This window comes from Hemiscyllium ocellatum, chromosome 12, assembly GCF_020745735.1.
Source record: "Hemiscyllium ocellatum isolate sHemOce1 chromosome 12, sHemOce1.pat.X.cur, whole genome shotgun sequence".
NCBI lineage: Eukaryota > Metazoa > Chordata > Chondrichthyes > Orectolobiformes > Hemiscylliidae > Hemiscyllium > Hemiscyllium ocellatum.
In genome coordinates this window covers 102,641,610-102,658,747 of record NC_083412.1, presented here as the reverse complement: position 1 = coordinate 102,658,747, position 17,138 = coordinate 102,641,610, and the positions used below count along the sequence as shown (strand labels likewise).

General features: G+C 44.0%; 1 protein-coding gene across 1 annotated transcript in view; it reads left to right on the top strand.

The window, feature by feature from the left end:
• The window catches only part of LOC132820642 (ubiquitin-associated and SH3 domain-containing protein A-like), a 113,281-nt gene extending 96,367 nt beyond the window's left edge, over positions 1–16,914 (top strand). Inside the window, exons 12-15 of the mRNA XM_060832844.1 lie at positions 1,334–1,437; positions 2,269–2,271; positions 2,356–2,462; positions 16,777–16,914. Of these exons, the coding sequence (XP_060688827.1) occupies positions 1,334–1,437; positions 2,269–2,271; positions 2,356–2,462; positions 16,777–16,914 (352 nt within the window). The remainder of the gene's footprint in view (positions 1–1,333; positions 1,438–2,268; positions 2,272–2,355; positions 2,463–16,776) is intronic.
• Positions 16,915–17,138: the final 224 nt, after the last annotated feature.

Genomic DNA, 17,138 nt, shown 5'->3' with positions numbered 1-17,138 from the left:
GACCCGTTCCCCTACCCTATTACTCTAATTTACCCCTGACTAATGCACCTAAACGATACATCCCTGAACACTACAGGCAGTTTAGCACAGTCAATTCACGTGACCTGCACATGTTTAGATTGTGGGAGGAAACCCACACAGGGAGAATGTGCAAACTCCACACAGACAATTGTCCGAGGCTGGAATCGAACCCAGGTCCCTGGCGCTGTGAGGCAGAAGTGCTAACCACTGAGCCACCCTGCCACCCCAATGAGGCATCCAGCAACTTGTTACTCAGCAGTCCCTGCAGGTGCCTCTGAACTATTTCCTGAGCATTACAGAAGGCCATTCAGCCCATCATATCTGTGCCAGTCAACAAAGATCTGACTGCACCAAATCCATTTCCCAGCTCGAGGCCTGTAGTCCTGGAGGCAATGCAATGTAAGTGAATTTCTAAGTAATGTTTAAATGTTACAAGAATTGTTGACTCAACCGTCCTTTCAGGCAGAGTTCCAGACTCCAATCACCATCTTGAGTGAAAACAATTCTCCTCAATTCTCATCTCACCTTCGTTCTCTGGCCCCTGGTTAGTGGCCCTTCCACTAATGGACAAAGTGCCTTCCCATCCACCTATCTATTCCCTTCCCAGCCTTTGCACCTCCGAGGAAAACAACCCCAGCCTATCCAATCTTTCCTTGGAGCACAGCCTCTCCAGCCCAGGCAGCAGCTTGGTCAACTCCCCTTTACCTGCTTTAGTGTGATCACACCCTTCCTATTATGTGCATTGTATACAGCTTTAGTTTAACCCCCTTGCTCTTGCATTCTCTGCCTCTGGCTAATAGAGGTAAATATTCCATATGCCTTCTTAAACATCTTATTCACCTACACTGCTGCATTCAGGGATCTGTGGGTATGCCCCAACTACTAACTGGAATGAAAATTCTTGTATTCAGAACACACGTTCCCAAGGCAATCCAAGATATTTCCCAAATCTACACATCTCCAGTCAGGAGTAACTATCCGACATTCCTGTGGAACTGGGAGGTGTCAAAAAGCTATTTCTGATTTGCTGACACGGGGAAAAATGGTATACGATTGTTTTAAACTGATAATTATACACAACACACAAATGAAGTGTTTTCTACATTGTTTGGAATTTGGGGCTGCACCAAACGTCTGGCTTGAGGTTTTGTGGGAGGGAGATTGTGTAATATGCAAAAATCAATGTTCTGTTGTTCTATTAAAGCCAAGCAACCATCATGGTACAGCCTGCTGCAACACCCACACCAAGAACAATTGGGAAATATTTATGACTAATTTTATAAAAAATATAAATCCTTGTGCTTTTTGACAGTGTCCATATTCCTGTCTGCAATCTGGTTCCATCAGAAACATATGAAGACTACTTTAATCGATGTTCTTCGGTAATGAAAGCAATTATAGACAACAGGGATAAAGGTAAGAGCTAGGAACTAATGGATTCATAGCTCATTAAAATGTTCATTGTTTAAGGACTTACGTCATATCCCTCGCAGGTCAATATATAATCTATCATATGTAAATTTTTGTTTACTCATTTGTGGGGCGTCCCTAGTTGCCCTTGAGAGGGTGATGGTATGCTGCTTTCTTGAAGCACTGCAGTCCCTACGCTGTGTGCTGACCCACAATGACACTAAACAGGCATTAAACTGACGTTACATTCTCACAATTGATGTGGGATCAGTTTGGACCAAGTTAATGATCGATACTTTTTCCTATTCTGGCAGTAATTAGCCTTGGGCCATTCTTGCGATGCTTGGCATCATCTCTGATCATCTTAGACACAGCAGCAGAAAGTGTACCCTGAGCCTCACTCACCCTGTCATCGTTCGAAGGACTAATATCAGTATAAATGGTTCAAGTGATGAGTGTGAGAACGTATATGAGAAGCACTGTGATAGTCAGCTGGTTAAGGGAAACCCGTTGTCTTGCTATAATTGAAGGCCTCAAAACAAGGTTCACCATCTGTTATTGTCCTCACAAAGCTATTCTCTCATCCTATTCTGTAACTTTCAAACAACCAATAACTACCTACTTAATTTGACAACAGTTTAAATTGGTCAAGGCATCCACTTCCTGTGTTCTTGGCCCTTACATCTGTTCAAGATTTTTATCTCTCCACCCTGCAGGCTCTCTGCCTGTACTCCTGATGAAGGGCTTTTGCCCAAAACGTCGATTTTCCTGCTCCTCGGATGCTGCCTGAACTGCTGTGCTCTTCCAGCACCACTCTAATCTAAACATCTGTTCAAGATGGTACCTTTCTCTTTGAAATGATGAAAATAAACTCCAAACACCATTTTTCTAAAGAGCTGTATGGTTCCTTCTGGAATATTTCAGGAAATATTCTGCTGGTGGCCCATGCTTCAACCCTGGATTGCTGCACCCGCCCTTTGCTGGGGCTACCTCCAAAGGACACCAAGGAATTTGTCCAAATGGTTCGAAAGGTAAGATGCTTTAGATAGAAATATAGAGGGAGGACTAAACTGGGACCCCTGCCCTTACACCCATTTACATTGGGTATTCTGGCGAAGCCAACTGTGATGGTTGCTGAAGGTGGAACTACCCAAGACCAGGGAGGTGAGGGAATAGGTTTGTGGTTATGTGGCAGGGGAGGGGAGGGGGAGGGGGGGAGGATGAAGTGGAAGAGGAAGAGGGAGGAGGATAGAATGGAAGAGAAATGTAGGACACGAGGGAGAGAGGTGAGGGGAGGGAAGAGCAGAGATGGATGTGTTTGGAGTGTGAGAGAAAGTGTAGTGGAGCAGGTCGGGGCAGTAAGGAAGTTGGAGGGGCCAAGAGAGATGGAATGATTGGGGATGATTGACGTGGGGAGGCAGAACAGATGTGAAGCTGCAGTAGAGAGGGTGAGGTTGGATGTGACGCAAGCAGATAAGGGGGGATGAGGGAGGTGATAGTGGATGGGGGGGAAGTAAAGACAGGGTGAAGGAGGGAGAGAAAGTGGCAAGGAGGACAAGGGTGAATTGAATTGAAGTTATTGTCATGAGTACAGAGGCACCGTGAAAAGCTTTGTCCCCCCTTTTGAAGGAAGGATGGTGAAGAAGAAAAGGTGGTCATGATTTGGAGATGCCGGTGTTGGACTGGAGTGTACAAAGTTTAAAATCACACAACAACAGGTTAGAGTCCAACAGGTTTATTTGGAAGCACTAGCTTTCAGAGCGCTGCTCCTTCATCAGGTGGTTGTGGAGAATCAGATTGTAAGATACAGAATTTATAGCAAAAGTTTACAGTGTGATGTAACTAAAATTATATATTGAAAAAGACCTGAATTGTTTGTTAAGTCTCTCATCTTTTAGAATGGGCATGTTAGTTTGAAAGTAAGTGAAAGAAGGGAGGATTTGCAGTGTGGTGGCAGGATTGAAATGACAAGAGAAGGTGGACAGGATAAGTAAAGCTTCACACAGTCAGGACAGAGAGAACCCATTCAGGGTCAGACACAGCCTGAGTGAGTATATAGTCTGGCAATGTGAGAAATTGGTGCAGTGGGGCCGGGGTGGGGGGTGGGGGTAGTGGGGGTAGTGGGGGTGGAGGAAGTGGTACTTTTCTTTGCTCTTCTTTGGGCTCAGAGCCTGGAAGGTTTTCTAATAGGATAAGGTGAAGGTCAGGATCAGGGCCCCAGAACAATGGGTTACCATCACTCAAGCAGGGAATTAGGAGTGCAAGAAGGTGCCAAGGTTTCACCTTGTTAAACAGGGTGAAAGAGAATCCCAGGTCATTCTAAGCATACATAGAACATAGAAAGGTACAGTACAGAACAGGCCCTTCGGCCCATGATGTTGTGCTGAGGGTTAATCCTAATCTAAAATAAAATAACCTAACCTATGTTTCCCTCAACTCACTGCTATCCATGTGCATGTCCAGCAGTCGCTTAAATGTCCCCAATGACTCTGCTTCCACCACCACCGCTGGCAACACATTCCATACATTCACAACGCTCTGTGTAAAGAACCTACCTCTGATGTCTCCTCTCAAACTTCCTCCTAACACCTTAAAACTGACCCCTCGTGCCAGTCAGTCCTGCCCAGGGGAAAAGTCTCTGGCTATTGACTCTATCATGCCTCTCATTACCTTGTACACCTCGATCAGGTCGCCTCTCTTCCTCCTTCTCTCCAGAGAGAAAAGTCCAAGCTTAGTCACCCTCTCTTTGTAAGATCCAGGCAGCATCCCGATAAACCTTCTTTGCACCCTCTCCAAAGCCTCTGTATCTTTCCTATAGTAGTGTGACCAGAACTGGACACAATATTCCAAGTGTGGTCTCACCAGAGACGTGTAGAGCTGCAGCAAACCCTCGTGGCTCTTAAACTCGATCCCCCTGTTAATGAAAGCCAAAACACCATGTCCTTTCTTAACAACCCTATCCACTTGGGTGGCAACTTTGAGGGATCTATGCACTTGCACACCAAGATCCCTCTGTCCTCCACACTGCCAAGAATCCTGTCTTTAATCCTACGTTCAGCATTCAAGTTCGACCTTCCAAAATGCATCACTTCACATTTATCCAGGTTGAACTCCATCTGCCATTTCACAGCCCAGCTCTGCATCCTGTCTATGTTGTGCTGCAGCCTGCAATAGCCCTCGATACGATCAACGGCACCTCCAACCTTTGTGTCATCGGCAAATTTACTAACACACCCCTCAACCTCCTCATCCAAGTCATTTATAAAAACTACAAAGAGCAGAGGACCAGGAACAGAGCCCTGTGGGACCCCACTCAACACGGACCTCCAGGCAGAATACTTTCCATCTACAATCACTCTCTGCCTTCTGTCAGCCAGCCAATTCTGAATCCAGATAGCCAAATCTCCCTGTATCCCATACCTCCTGATTTTATGAATGAGCCTACCATGGGGAACCTTATCAAGTGCCTTGCTGAAGTCCATATACACCACATCCACTGCTCGACCTTCATCGACCTGTCTCGTCACCTCCTCAAAGAACTCAATAAGATTTGTGAGACATGACCTACCCCTCACAAAACCATGCTGACTGCCTTTGATCACACTATGCTTTTCCAAATAGTCATAAATCCTATCCCTCAGAATTCTTTCCAAAACCTTGCTAACCACAGACGTAAGACTGACTGGTCTGTAATTGCCAGGGATTTCCCTATTACCCTTCTTGAAAAGAGGAACAACATTCACCTCCCTCCAATCCTCTGGTACGACTCCTGTGGAGAGTGAGGAGGCAAAGATCTTCACCAGTGGCTTAGCAACCTCCTTTCTCACTTCCCGGAGCAGCCTGGGACAAATCTGGTCTGGCCCTGGGGACCTATCAATCTTAATGTTCGCCAAAAGTTCCAGCTCATCAACTTCATCAATCTCGATCTGTTCAAGCCTGTACCCCAGCTCCTCAAAGTTCTCATTCACAACAAGGTCCCTTTCCTTAGTGAAAACTGAAGCAAAAAACTCATTGAGGGCTTCCCCTATCTGCTCAGACTCCACACACAAGTTCCCTCCGCTATCCCCGATGGGCCCTACCTTCTCCCTGATCATTCTCTTATTCCTCACGTATGAGTAAAATGCCTTTGGGTTCTCCCTAATGCTTCTTTTCAAGTCTTTCTCGTGCCCCCTCCTGGCTCTCCTCAGTCCATTTCTGAGCTCCTTTCTCGCAAGCCTGTAATCCTCTAAAGCTGTGCTAGATCCTTGCTTTCTCCACCTTACGTAAGCTGCCTTCTTCCTTTTGACGAGAAGCTCCTCTGTTCTCGTCTTCCAAGGCTCCTTAGTCTTACCCCTTCTTACCTGTCTCAGAGGAATAAATTCGTGCATCAGTCACAACAACTGCTGCTTAAACAGTCTTCATATGTCTGCCGTGCCCTTTCTGGGGAACAATTGCTCCCGGTCTGTACTTCCCAACAAGTTTATTTGGTCACACTAACGTTTGGAACTCCACTCCTTCATCAGGTGGTTGTGGTGGTTAAGATCATGTTCACACATTCTATGATTGTTTCCTGTATCAGATCTCCATGACACTAGACTCCTTTGGTTATAAATGCTGTGATCATGATCCTATTCTCCACAATCACCTGATGGAGGAGCAGTGCTCCAGAAGCTAGTGTTTCCGAATAGACCTACTGGACCATAACCTGGTGTTACGTAATATTCTTGCAGGTAGTTTTGCTAGCTCTGTTGGATGGACTTTAAACTAGTTTAGCATTGGGCTGGGAACCCAAGGGCAGGCTCTGAGTTCGCTGGAGTGGGTGAGGGCTTAAGGAAAAAGAAAATCAAGGTAGTAAATAAAACGCAAGAAGCAGCTGAGCAGTGGGGCACTAGGATGGGTGGAAAGCAGGTAAGACAATAAAACATAGGAGCATAAATTAGGCCACTCAGTCCATCACATCTGCTCCACTCTGCCTGAAAATGTTTCTCCTTAATTCCATTTTAAAAGGTCTTCCCACTATTTGAAGGCTGCCCACAGGTCCCAGTCTCTGCTACCAATGGAAACATCTTCCCAACATCCTTTCTGTACAGGCCGTTCAGTATTCTGTATGTTTCAATGAGGTCCCCACCGCCCCCCCACCCCCACCCCCATCCTTCTAAACTCCATCAAATATAGACCTAGAGTCCTCAAACATTCCTCATATGTTAAGCTTTTCGTTCCTGGGACCATTCTTGTGGATCTCCTCTGGACCTGCTCCAGGGCCAGTCCATCCTTCCTGAGATATGGGGCCCAGAACTGAGCACAATACTCCAAACGTGGTCTGACCAGAGCCTGAGAATGCCTCAGGACATCCCAGCTTTTATATTCAAGTCCACTCAAAATAAATGCCAACAATAACAACAGAAAAAGTGAGAATGTTTGAAAACAGTTTCTTCTGGTGGAGATATTAAGAGTCAAAAAGAAGGTATAAAAATTGGCATTAGGGTTTGCAGCATTCGAAACAAAGTAAATGAGTTGATTGCACAAATCATTGCCAATGGATATGATTTAGTGGCCATTACAGATTCACAGCTGCGGGATGGTTACAACTGGGTAGTTATGTATCCCGGGGTATCAGCCTATTCAGGAGGGAAAGTGAGGCGGTATAGCTCTGATATTTAAGGATGGCTTCAGGGTGTTAGTGAGAAATGACATAAGTTCTATGGAGAAAAAAGTTGAATCAATGCAGGTGGAAATTAGAATTAGTAAGGAGAAAAATCTATAGGCCATCAAATAACATGATGGTGGGATGGGCAATAAACAAGAAATAATTAATGCTTGTAAAAGTGATATGGTAATTATGATGGAGGATTTCAATCCACATATTGATTGGTCAAACCAAATTGATCAAGTCAGCTTTGAAGGAGGAGTTTGTCGAATGTTTCCGCGATAGTTTCCTCCAACTGTAAATAATGGAACTCACGGGGAAGGAAGCTATCCTAGATCTGGTCCTGCGTAATGAGATGGCAATAATCAATGATCTTATCATTAGGGATCCTGTCAGAAGGAGCAATGGCAGTACGGCAGAACTTAAAATACAGATGGAGGGTGAGAAGATAAAATCTAATTCCAGTGTCTTGTTCTTAAACAAAGGAATCTACAATGGGATGGGGGTGTGCAGGGGGATTTGCTGAAGGGACACTGAGAGTAAAGACTCTTTGGTGGGACAATTGTGGAACAATGGAGGATTTCCAAAATGATTTTTCACAATGCTCAGCAAAAGTATATCCCAGTGAAAAGGAAGGACTGTAGGAAAACAAATAATTGGCCATTGATAACTAAGTTAGTAAAGGAGGGGATCAAATTGAAAGCTAATGCATATGAAGTGGCAAAGATTAGGGGAAACAAGGGTATTGGGAGATCTTTAAAGGTGAACAGAAAGGTACGAATTAAGGCACAAAGATAAATTGGATTGTGAGAGTAAACTAGGTCAGAATATAAAAACAGACAGCAAACATTTCTATAAATATATAAAATGACAAAGTGTGGCTAAGGTAAACATTGGTGCTTTAGAGGATGAGCAGGAGGATTTAATAACGACAAATTAAGAAATAGCCAAGGTGTTGAACGGGTATTTTGTGTCAGTCCTCAGAGTGGAAGACATAAACAACATGTCAATAATTGATGACAAGGAGGCAATAGCAGGTGAGGACTTAGAAATGATCATTATCACTAAAGAGGTAGTGGTGGGTCATCTAATGGGGCTAAAGGTAGGTAAGTCTCCAGGCCCTGATGGAATGCATCCCAGGGAACTAAAAGAGATGGCGGGGAAAATAGCAAACACTCTCGTGGTAATTTACCAAAATATTCTGAACTCTGGGGCGGTTCTGGCAGTTTGAAAAATAGCAAATGTGACACTACTGTTTAACAAAGGAAGGTGGGTGCCTGTAGCTGAACTTCGGTCATGGAGAAAATGCTTGAATCTATAATCAAGGAAGAAATAGCAAGCCATCTGTATAGAAATTGTCCCATCAAACAAATTCAACATGTGGGGCTCATGCAAAGCAGATCATACTTAACTCATTTACTGGAATTCTTTGAGGACATTGTGAACATGGTGGATAGTGGCTGAATCCCGAGACACTACACATGTCAATTGATATTTCTTGTGTATCATGTGATTGATTAAAATTTTACTGTTAGTTGGTTAGTTGAATAAGACCATAGAGAAGTACTAGAAATTATTTAACTCATAAATTTGTATAAATTAATTAAATAATTAGAGATGGCTGGACAGGTGATGTAGTGTGGCTGTATGATGTGGGAGCTGGCTGATCCCATTGTGAATGGCAGTGACCACATCTACAGCAAGTGTTGGTTGCTGGAAGAACTTCGGATCAAAATTGATGATCTGGAACCTGAGCTTCAAACACTGCGGCACATCTGGGTGGGAGGGGATTAACCTAGTCGCCTTGTTTCAGGAGGCATCACACCTGGCAGACTAAGTAATTCAAACCCAGTTAATGACCAGGGACAACAGGGTGTGACTGCAAGTGAGGCAGGTAGGGGGATCCTGAGTTGAGGAGGGGAGGAGCCTCAACCCTTGACCTTGTCCAACAGGTATGAGATTCTTGCTCCCTGTACAGATGAGGGAAAGGGTCATGGGCAGGATGAGCCAGCTGTGTTTACTTCCCCAGTTTTCTTATCCCTATGCCAATTAGCACGTGACTCGGGCAGTAATTTGGAGATTATGACCCTCAAGGACCTGGTCTTCAATTTCCTTCCTAGAGCTTGATAATCCCCAAACAGGTCCTCCTTCCCCCTTCCTAGCCTTGCCTATGTTGTTCATGCCAACGTGGACCACAACAACTGGATCCTCTCCCTCCTGCTTCACTGTCCTTTCAAGCCGGTCAGAGATGTCCTGCACCCTGGCACCGGGCAAGCAACACACCATGCGGGCAGTGATTAGACAGCCATGGCTGACAAAAGAAGTCAGGAAATATATCAAAGATAAAGAGAGAGCCTATAAAGTGGCCAAGAGCACTGGGAAACCAGGAGATTGGGAAGACTAAAAAAGAAACAGAGGATAACAAAGGGAGAAATAAGGAAGGAGAGGAACAAATATGAAGGTAGGCCAGCCAGTAATATTAGAAATGATAGTAAAGGTTTCTTTCAAAATATAAGAAACAAATGAGAAGCAAAAGTAGACATTGGGCCACTTCAAACTGATGCAGGAAGGATAGTGCTGGGAGATAAGGAAATGGCTGAAGAACTTAATAAGTACTTTTTGTCAGTCTTCACAATGGAAGATAGGAGTAATATCCCAACAATTTAGGAGAGTCAGGGGGCAGAGTTAAGTATGGCAGCCATTACAAAAGAGAAAAGGCGCAAGAAAAGCTAAAAGATCTAAAGATTGATAAATCTCCCGGCCTGGATTGGCTATATCCTAGAGTTCTGAGGGAGGTGGCTGAAGAAATAGCGGGCATGTTGGTTGTAATCTTTCAAAAATCACTGGAGTCAGGGGAAGTCCCAGGTGATTGGAAAATCGCTGTTGTAACCCCCTTGTTCAAGAAAGAATCAAGACAAAAGATGGAAATTTAGAGGCCGATTAGCTTAACCTCGGTTGATGGTAAAATTCTTGAATTCATTGTTAACGAAGAGATTTCTAAACTCTTAGAAGTGCAGGGTTGGATTAGAACAAGTCAGCATGGATTTAGTAAAGGGAGGTCATGCCTGACAAACCTGTTAGAATCTTTGAAGAGATAACAAGTAGGTTAGACCAGGGAAACCCAGTGGATGTTATCTATCTAGCGTTCCAAAAGGCCTTTGATAAGGTGCCTCACGGGAGGCTGCTGAGTAAAGTGAGAGCCCATGGTGTTCGAGGTGAGCTCCTGGCATGGATTTAGGATTGGCTGTCTGACAGAAGTTTAGATTAGAGTGGTGCTGGAAAAGCACAGCAGGTCAGGCAGCATCCGAAGAGGAGGAAAATCGATGTTTCAGGCAAAAGCCCTTCATCAGGAAGTCCTCACTTTTGTCTGTCTGACAGAAGGCAGAGAGTTGGGATAAAAGGTTCTTTTTCGGAATGGTAGCCAGTGACAAGCGATGTCCCAAAGGGTTCAGTGTTGGGGCTGCAGCTGTTCGTTTTATATATTAATGATCTGGATGAAGGGACTGGGGGCCTTCTGGCGAAGCTCACCGATGATACGAAGTTAGGTGGGCAGGCAGGTAGTACTGAGGAGGTGGGGAGGCTGCAGAAAGATTTAGACAGTTTAGGAGAGTGGTCCAGGAAACGGCTGATGAAATTCAATGTGAGCAAATGCGAGGTCTTGCACTTCGGAAAAAAGAATACAGGCATGACTACTCTCTTAAACAGTGAAAAAATTCATAAAGCCAAAGTACAAAGGGATCTGGGATTCTAGTCCAGGATTCTCCACAAGTTAATTTGCAGGTTGAGTCTGTGATTAAGAAAGCGAATGTAATGTTGTCATTTATCTCACGAGGGTTGGAATGTAAAAACAGCGATGTGCTTTTGAGACTTTATTAAGCTCTGGTTAGGCCCCATTTAGAATACAGTGTCCAGTTTTGGGCCCCACACCTCAAGAAGGACATACTGGCACTGGAGCGTGTCTAGTCGAGATTCACACGGATATCCCTGGAATGGTAGGCCTAACATATCATGGACAGCTCAGGATCCTGGGATTATATTCATTAGAGTTTAGAAGGTTGAGGGATGATCTAATAGAGACTTACAAGGTAATGCATGGCTTAGAAAGGGTGGACGCTGTGAAGTTGTTTCCGTTCGGCGAGGAGACTAGGACCCGTGGGCACAGCCTTAGAATTAGAGGGGGTCAATTTAGAACGGAAATAAGGAGACATTTCTTCAGTCAGAGAGTGGTGGGCCTGTGGAATTCATTGCCACGGAGCACAGTGGAGGCCGGGACGCTAAATGTCTTCAAGGCAGAGATTGATAAATTCTTGATTTCGCAAGGAATTAAGGAATACAGGGAGAGTGCAGGTAAGTGGAGTTGAAATGCCCATCAGCCATGATTAAATGGCAGAATGGACTCAATGGGCTGAATGGCCTTACTCCCACTCCTATGTCATATGGTCTTATGGACATTGAACTGGATGTATCTGGTGGTGTATCTGGATTTCCTGAAGGCATTTGACAAGGTGCCACATAAAAGGCTGCTGCATAAGATAAAGATGCACAGCGTTATGCTTAACGTATTAGTGTGGATAGAAGGTTGGTTAACTAACAGAAAGCAAAAAGTGGGGATAAATGGGTGTTTTTCTGGTTGGCAATCAGTGGCTAGTGGTGTGCCTCAGGGATCAGTGTTGGGACTGCAATTTACATGGATGATTTAGAGTCAGGGACCAAATGTAGTATGTCAAAGTTTGCAGATGATACTGAGATGAGTGGAAGAGCAAAGTGTGCAGACAAAACGGAAAGTCTGCAGAGGGATATAGATGGGTTAATTGAGTGGGCACGGTTATGGCAAATGGAGTACAATGCTGTTAAATGTCAGGTTATGAATGACAGCAAAATGGACAAGTATTGAAATGGTAGAAAGAGAGGACTGCAGATGCTGGAGATCAGATTCAAAAAGTGTGGTGCTGGAAATGCACAGCCGGGCAGGCAACATCCAAGGAGCAGGAGAATTGACATTTCGAACTTAAGCTCTTTATCAGTAATTATGAAGAGCTTATGCTCGAAACATCGACTCTCCTGCTCCTCGGACGCTGCCTGACTAGCTGTGCTTTTCCAGCACCACACCTTTTGACTATTATATAAATGGTGATAAATTGCAGCATGCTGTTGTGCAGGGAACATGGGTGTCCTTGTTCATGAATCACAAAAAACTGGTTTGCATCTACAGTGGTTAATTAAGGCAGCAAATGGAATATTGTCCTTCATTGCTAGAGAGATGGAGTTTAAGAACAGGGAGATCATGCTGCAGCTATATCGGGTGCTGCTGAGGCCACATCTGGAGTATTGTGTACAGTTTTGGTCTCCTTACTTGAAGAAGGATGTATTGGCGTTGGAGGAGGTGCAGAGGAGGTTCACCAGGTTAATTCTGGAGTTGAGGGGGTTGACTTACAAGGAGAGATTGAGTAGACTAGGACTGTACTCACTGGAATTTAGAAGGATGGGGGTATCTTATAGAAACATATAAAATAGAATCTATATATAATATAGAATCTTAAAGAAACAGATAGAAGCAGAAGATTGTTTCCACTGGCAGGTGAAACTAGAACTAGGGAGCATAGCCTCAAAATAACAGGGAACAGATTTTGTAGTTGAGGGGAAACTTCTTCACCCAAATGATTGTGAATTTGTGGAATTCCCTGCCCACTGAAGCAGTTAAGGCTGTCTCATTAAATAATTTTAATGCAGAGATGGATAGAAGTTTGAACAGTAAGGGAATTAGGGTTATGGTGAGTAAGTTCTGTTAGTGGAGGTGAGCCCATGAACAAATCAGCCATGATCTTATTGAATGGCACAGCTGTCTCAATGGGCCAGATAACCTACTCCTGCTCCTATCCCTAAGGTTCATATGTTCAAACAGATGGGGCAGGTACAAAGAATCTATTTTTGATGAGAATCTAGGACTCAGGGATACAACCTGGAGATTAGGCAATATTTCTGCACAGGAAGGATGATCAGGTTTGGAACTCTCTTCGTAAACAACAATTGATCAGTTGTTAATTTTGAAACTAAAAGTGATGATTTTTGTGAACCTAAAGCATTAACAGATCTGGGACAAGATGAGATTGAGTTGGGGGTCAGACTGGTGAGGTATCAGGATCTCCTCCTATTCCTGTGTTTCCACCACGACACTTTTCCATTTTCAATTTTAAGTATCTCCTCTGTTTGTATCCTATCCAATGTCTTTATTACCTCCCTTTTTAGTAATTCCAATTTAGTAAGGTGAAAAAAACCATTCACTTTGTAACTTAACCATGCCCACTTTTCCAGAAGATTTCCTCTTTGGTCTCTCATCTATTCTACCTACTCTTTGACTGCCCTTTTATTATTTTATGTTTACAAAATATTTTAATATTGCCCTTTTATATTGCCAATTATTCTCATACTCTATCTTGACCACTAAAATTTCCGATTTCAGTTCTCCTCCCCTCTTTGGTAAGTAATGAACTTTATATTTATCATAAGCCTCTTACGGCTTCCTTTGAATCTTGATAAATTTCACAAAATGAGTAAATTCATCCATTAAATTACATCCTGTTTGTGAATGCCTTCTTTAACACTTTTTTAATGTCCAAATCTTTCCCAAGAGTCTATCTTGGGATTTGTACTTTGAGTTTAGTCTCTACACTCTGAATAAAAGCAAGGCCAGAACTTCCCATTTTTGGATTGGTCTGAAAGTGGGAGAATTTCTATGAAGGAACCCTGCACCTGCTAAGGTGTGAAGGTCCTCTGGTGCTTCTGGCAATCAGACAGCTATTGGTAGACTTTCTGTTAGAATCAGAACCACAAACAGGAATCCTACCTGCCAGGTGCTGCCAAATATCAGAGAATCCACAGTTTAGGAATTCAACAGTGGCATAGCAGCAGCTGTGTTTACTGCTTGAAAAACAGCACCTGTCATTCTAGAATTATTACCAACAGGAAAGCTAAGTGTTACTTGGGGGTGTTTCTGCAGTTGGGAAGGAGCTGGGGAAAGAGACGGTCAGTGATGCCAGAAGGAGAAGGGCAGGAGCTGTCAGTGATTACACCATCCCTCTCCCATCCCCAGGTCCAGTTTGCCAGTTGTGCACATATTAATGCTGAGTGATGGATCCCCACAAACTGACAGCCTACTCACACTGGTTAACCAGTTGGGTAGACCAACTATTTCACTTCCTGTCTGGAGTTGAGATACTTACACATGACAAGTGGCACAGAAATAGACATTAATAGGCTCTTCATTGGCAGTCGGGTAGAAGGTTAAGATTAGACAGTCCCATCCAAAACATGATTAGGGGAAGGTTGAAAAGGTGGCAGTTCCTGCCTGTCACCATTCCACCTTCCACACCTTCCAGCTCCAGGCCTGGAGGATTGTACCAAGGTACAATGGCACTCTCCACTGGCACTGACAGCACTTGGCTGATGAACAATAAAATATATCCCAATGAAGTTAAGCTTTTCTTAAAACAACTGAAGAACTTAGCAATGCATATCAAGCTGACAGAAAGCAGACATATAATTAATTCCCATTTCAGAGTTATTCATTATCCCTGTCTTTATATGATCTTTTAGTTTTAAATTGTAATTACTTTGTAAACTTATAGTAAATTAGAAAACAGTACAGTTGAGTTGAAGTGTTGAGTTTTTGAAATGAAATGTTGAAACAAGACTGAAAGTCATAGGAACAGGTTTAGTTTGAATAATATGCAAGAGTGCGAATGAGGTAAGATCTTCCATTTATATTAAATGAGATACTTAAAGATGATTTATCACGAGTATTTAATAGCATTTTTAGTTTAGATTAGTTTAGATTACTTACAGTTTAGATTAGATTTTGAATGTAAAGTTTTTTTCAACAGCATGTCATGTATGATCAGGTCTCCCTGCTATCGAAAAGATGTTGTGAAACTTAAAAGCGTTCAGTAAAGGTTTATAAGAATGTTCCAGGGTTGGAGGTTTTGATCAATGAGGAGAGGCTGAATAGACTGGGCTGTTTTCCCTAGAGTATCGGGGCTGAGAGGTGACCTTTTAGGGAAGTTTATAAAATCATGACAGGCATGGATAGGGTGAATAGATTCGATTTTTTTAGATTAGATTAGATTCCCTACAGCGTGGAAACAGGCCCTTCGGCCCAACAAGTCCACACCAACGCTCCAAAGAGTAACCCACCCAGACCCATTTTCCTCTGACTAATGCATCTAACACTATGGGCAATTTATCATGGCTAATTCACCTGACCTGCACACCTTTGGACTGTGGGAAGAAACTGGAACACCCAGAGGAAACCCACACAAACACAGAGAGAATGTGCAAACTCCACACGCACAGTCACCCGAGGCTGGAATCGAGCCCAGGTCCTGGTGCTGTGAGGCAAGATCAAGGTCTTTTCTACAGGGTAGGGGAATTTAAAACTAAGGGGCACGGGTTTACAGTGAGAAGGAAAAGATCTAAAAAGGGACCTAAGGGGGAATATTTTCACGCAGAGGGTAGTGCATGCATGGAATTAGACAAAAAAAAACTGCAGGTGCTGTAATCTGAAATAGACAGGTAGGAGTCTGGAAGAACACAGCAAGCCAGGCAGCATCAGGAGGTGGAGAAGTCGACGTTTCGGGTGTAACCCTTCTTCAGGACTGGGGGAGGTGTAGAGGGAGTTGCAGATAAAAGGGGTGGTGGGTGTAGGGTGGTGAAGTGGGGGTAGGTGAAGACAGGTAGAAGGTACGATCTGGTTCATCAATGGGAGGAATGAATCCAGTTGGTGGCAGGGAGCAGTGGAAGGGATGGGGAGGGGCTGGGAAGGGAGTCAGGGGATGGGAAGGGAAGTTATTTGAAGCTGGAGAAGTCAATGTTGAGTCCTCTGGGCTGTAGGCTGCCCTAGCAGAAAATGTTGTTCTGCCAATTTGCGCTGTGGTTTGTTTTGGCAATGGAGGAGGCCAAGGATGGTCATGTTGGAAAGGAAGTGGTTGTGGAAATTGAAATGGGTGGTGACTGGAAGGTCCGGTCAGCCCCTGCAGACCCGGCTGAGTTGCCCGGTGAACTATTCCCTAAGTTTCCATTTGGTCTCCCTGATGTAGAGAAGACCACACCGGGAGCACCTGATGCAGTAAACCAGGTTGGAGGAGAGGCAGGTGAACCTCTATCTCATCTGGAAGGACTGTTGGGCCCTGGACGGAGGTAATGGGGAGGGAAGTGTACTGGCAGGTTTTGCAGCTTTCCAGTATTAGGGGAAGGTACCTGAGGGTTCGCGGGTGGTTGATGGGGAGAAACTAAGGATTGTTGGAGGGACTGGTCCTTGCGGAAGGCAGAACGGGGTGGGGAGCGGAAGATGTTCTTGGTGGTGGGGTCTAGTTGGAAAAAACTAAAGACTGCAGATGCTGGAGATCAAAGTTGAAGAGTGTGGCGCTGGAAAAGCACAGCCGGTCAGGCAGCATCCGAGGAGCAGGAGAGTTGACATTTCAGGCATAAGTCTTTCATCAGGGTTAGGGTTAGGGTTAGGGTTAGGGTTAGGTTGGTACAATTACAACGTTGAAAAGGCATCTGGATGGATACATGAATAGGAAGTGTTTAAATGGATATAGGCCAAATGGTGGCAAGTGGGGCTAGATTAATTTAGGATATGTGGTTGGCATGGACAAGTTGGACCAAAGGGTCTGTTTCCATGTTGTACATCTCAATTACACTAGATTGCCGTTTTGTTGCAGATTCCTGCTCTTGGATTATGCTGCTGTGAAGAAGTCAAAGAAACAAAGAAATGGCAAATGATTGAACCCCCCATCAGGACACTGACTCATGGACCCAACGCAGCTTTTAATTGGAAAGATACCATCTTACAAGTTTAAGGACATTACACTGAATACATAATTTCTCATCATTGAATGACGATCTTCACATGGAACTGGCAAATGGTTTGATAACTGAAGTCTAGTTTAGTTATAACTCTTAGTGAATATGAGAAATAGGAGCAGGAATAGATTATTCAGTGTGTTGTATCTGCTCCTCCATGCACTCTTATCACTTAATTCTACCTAGACTTGATTCTCAAGTCCAATCAGTCTTCCATTCA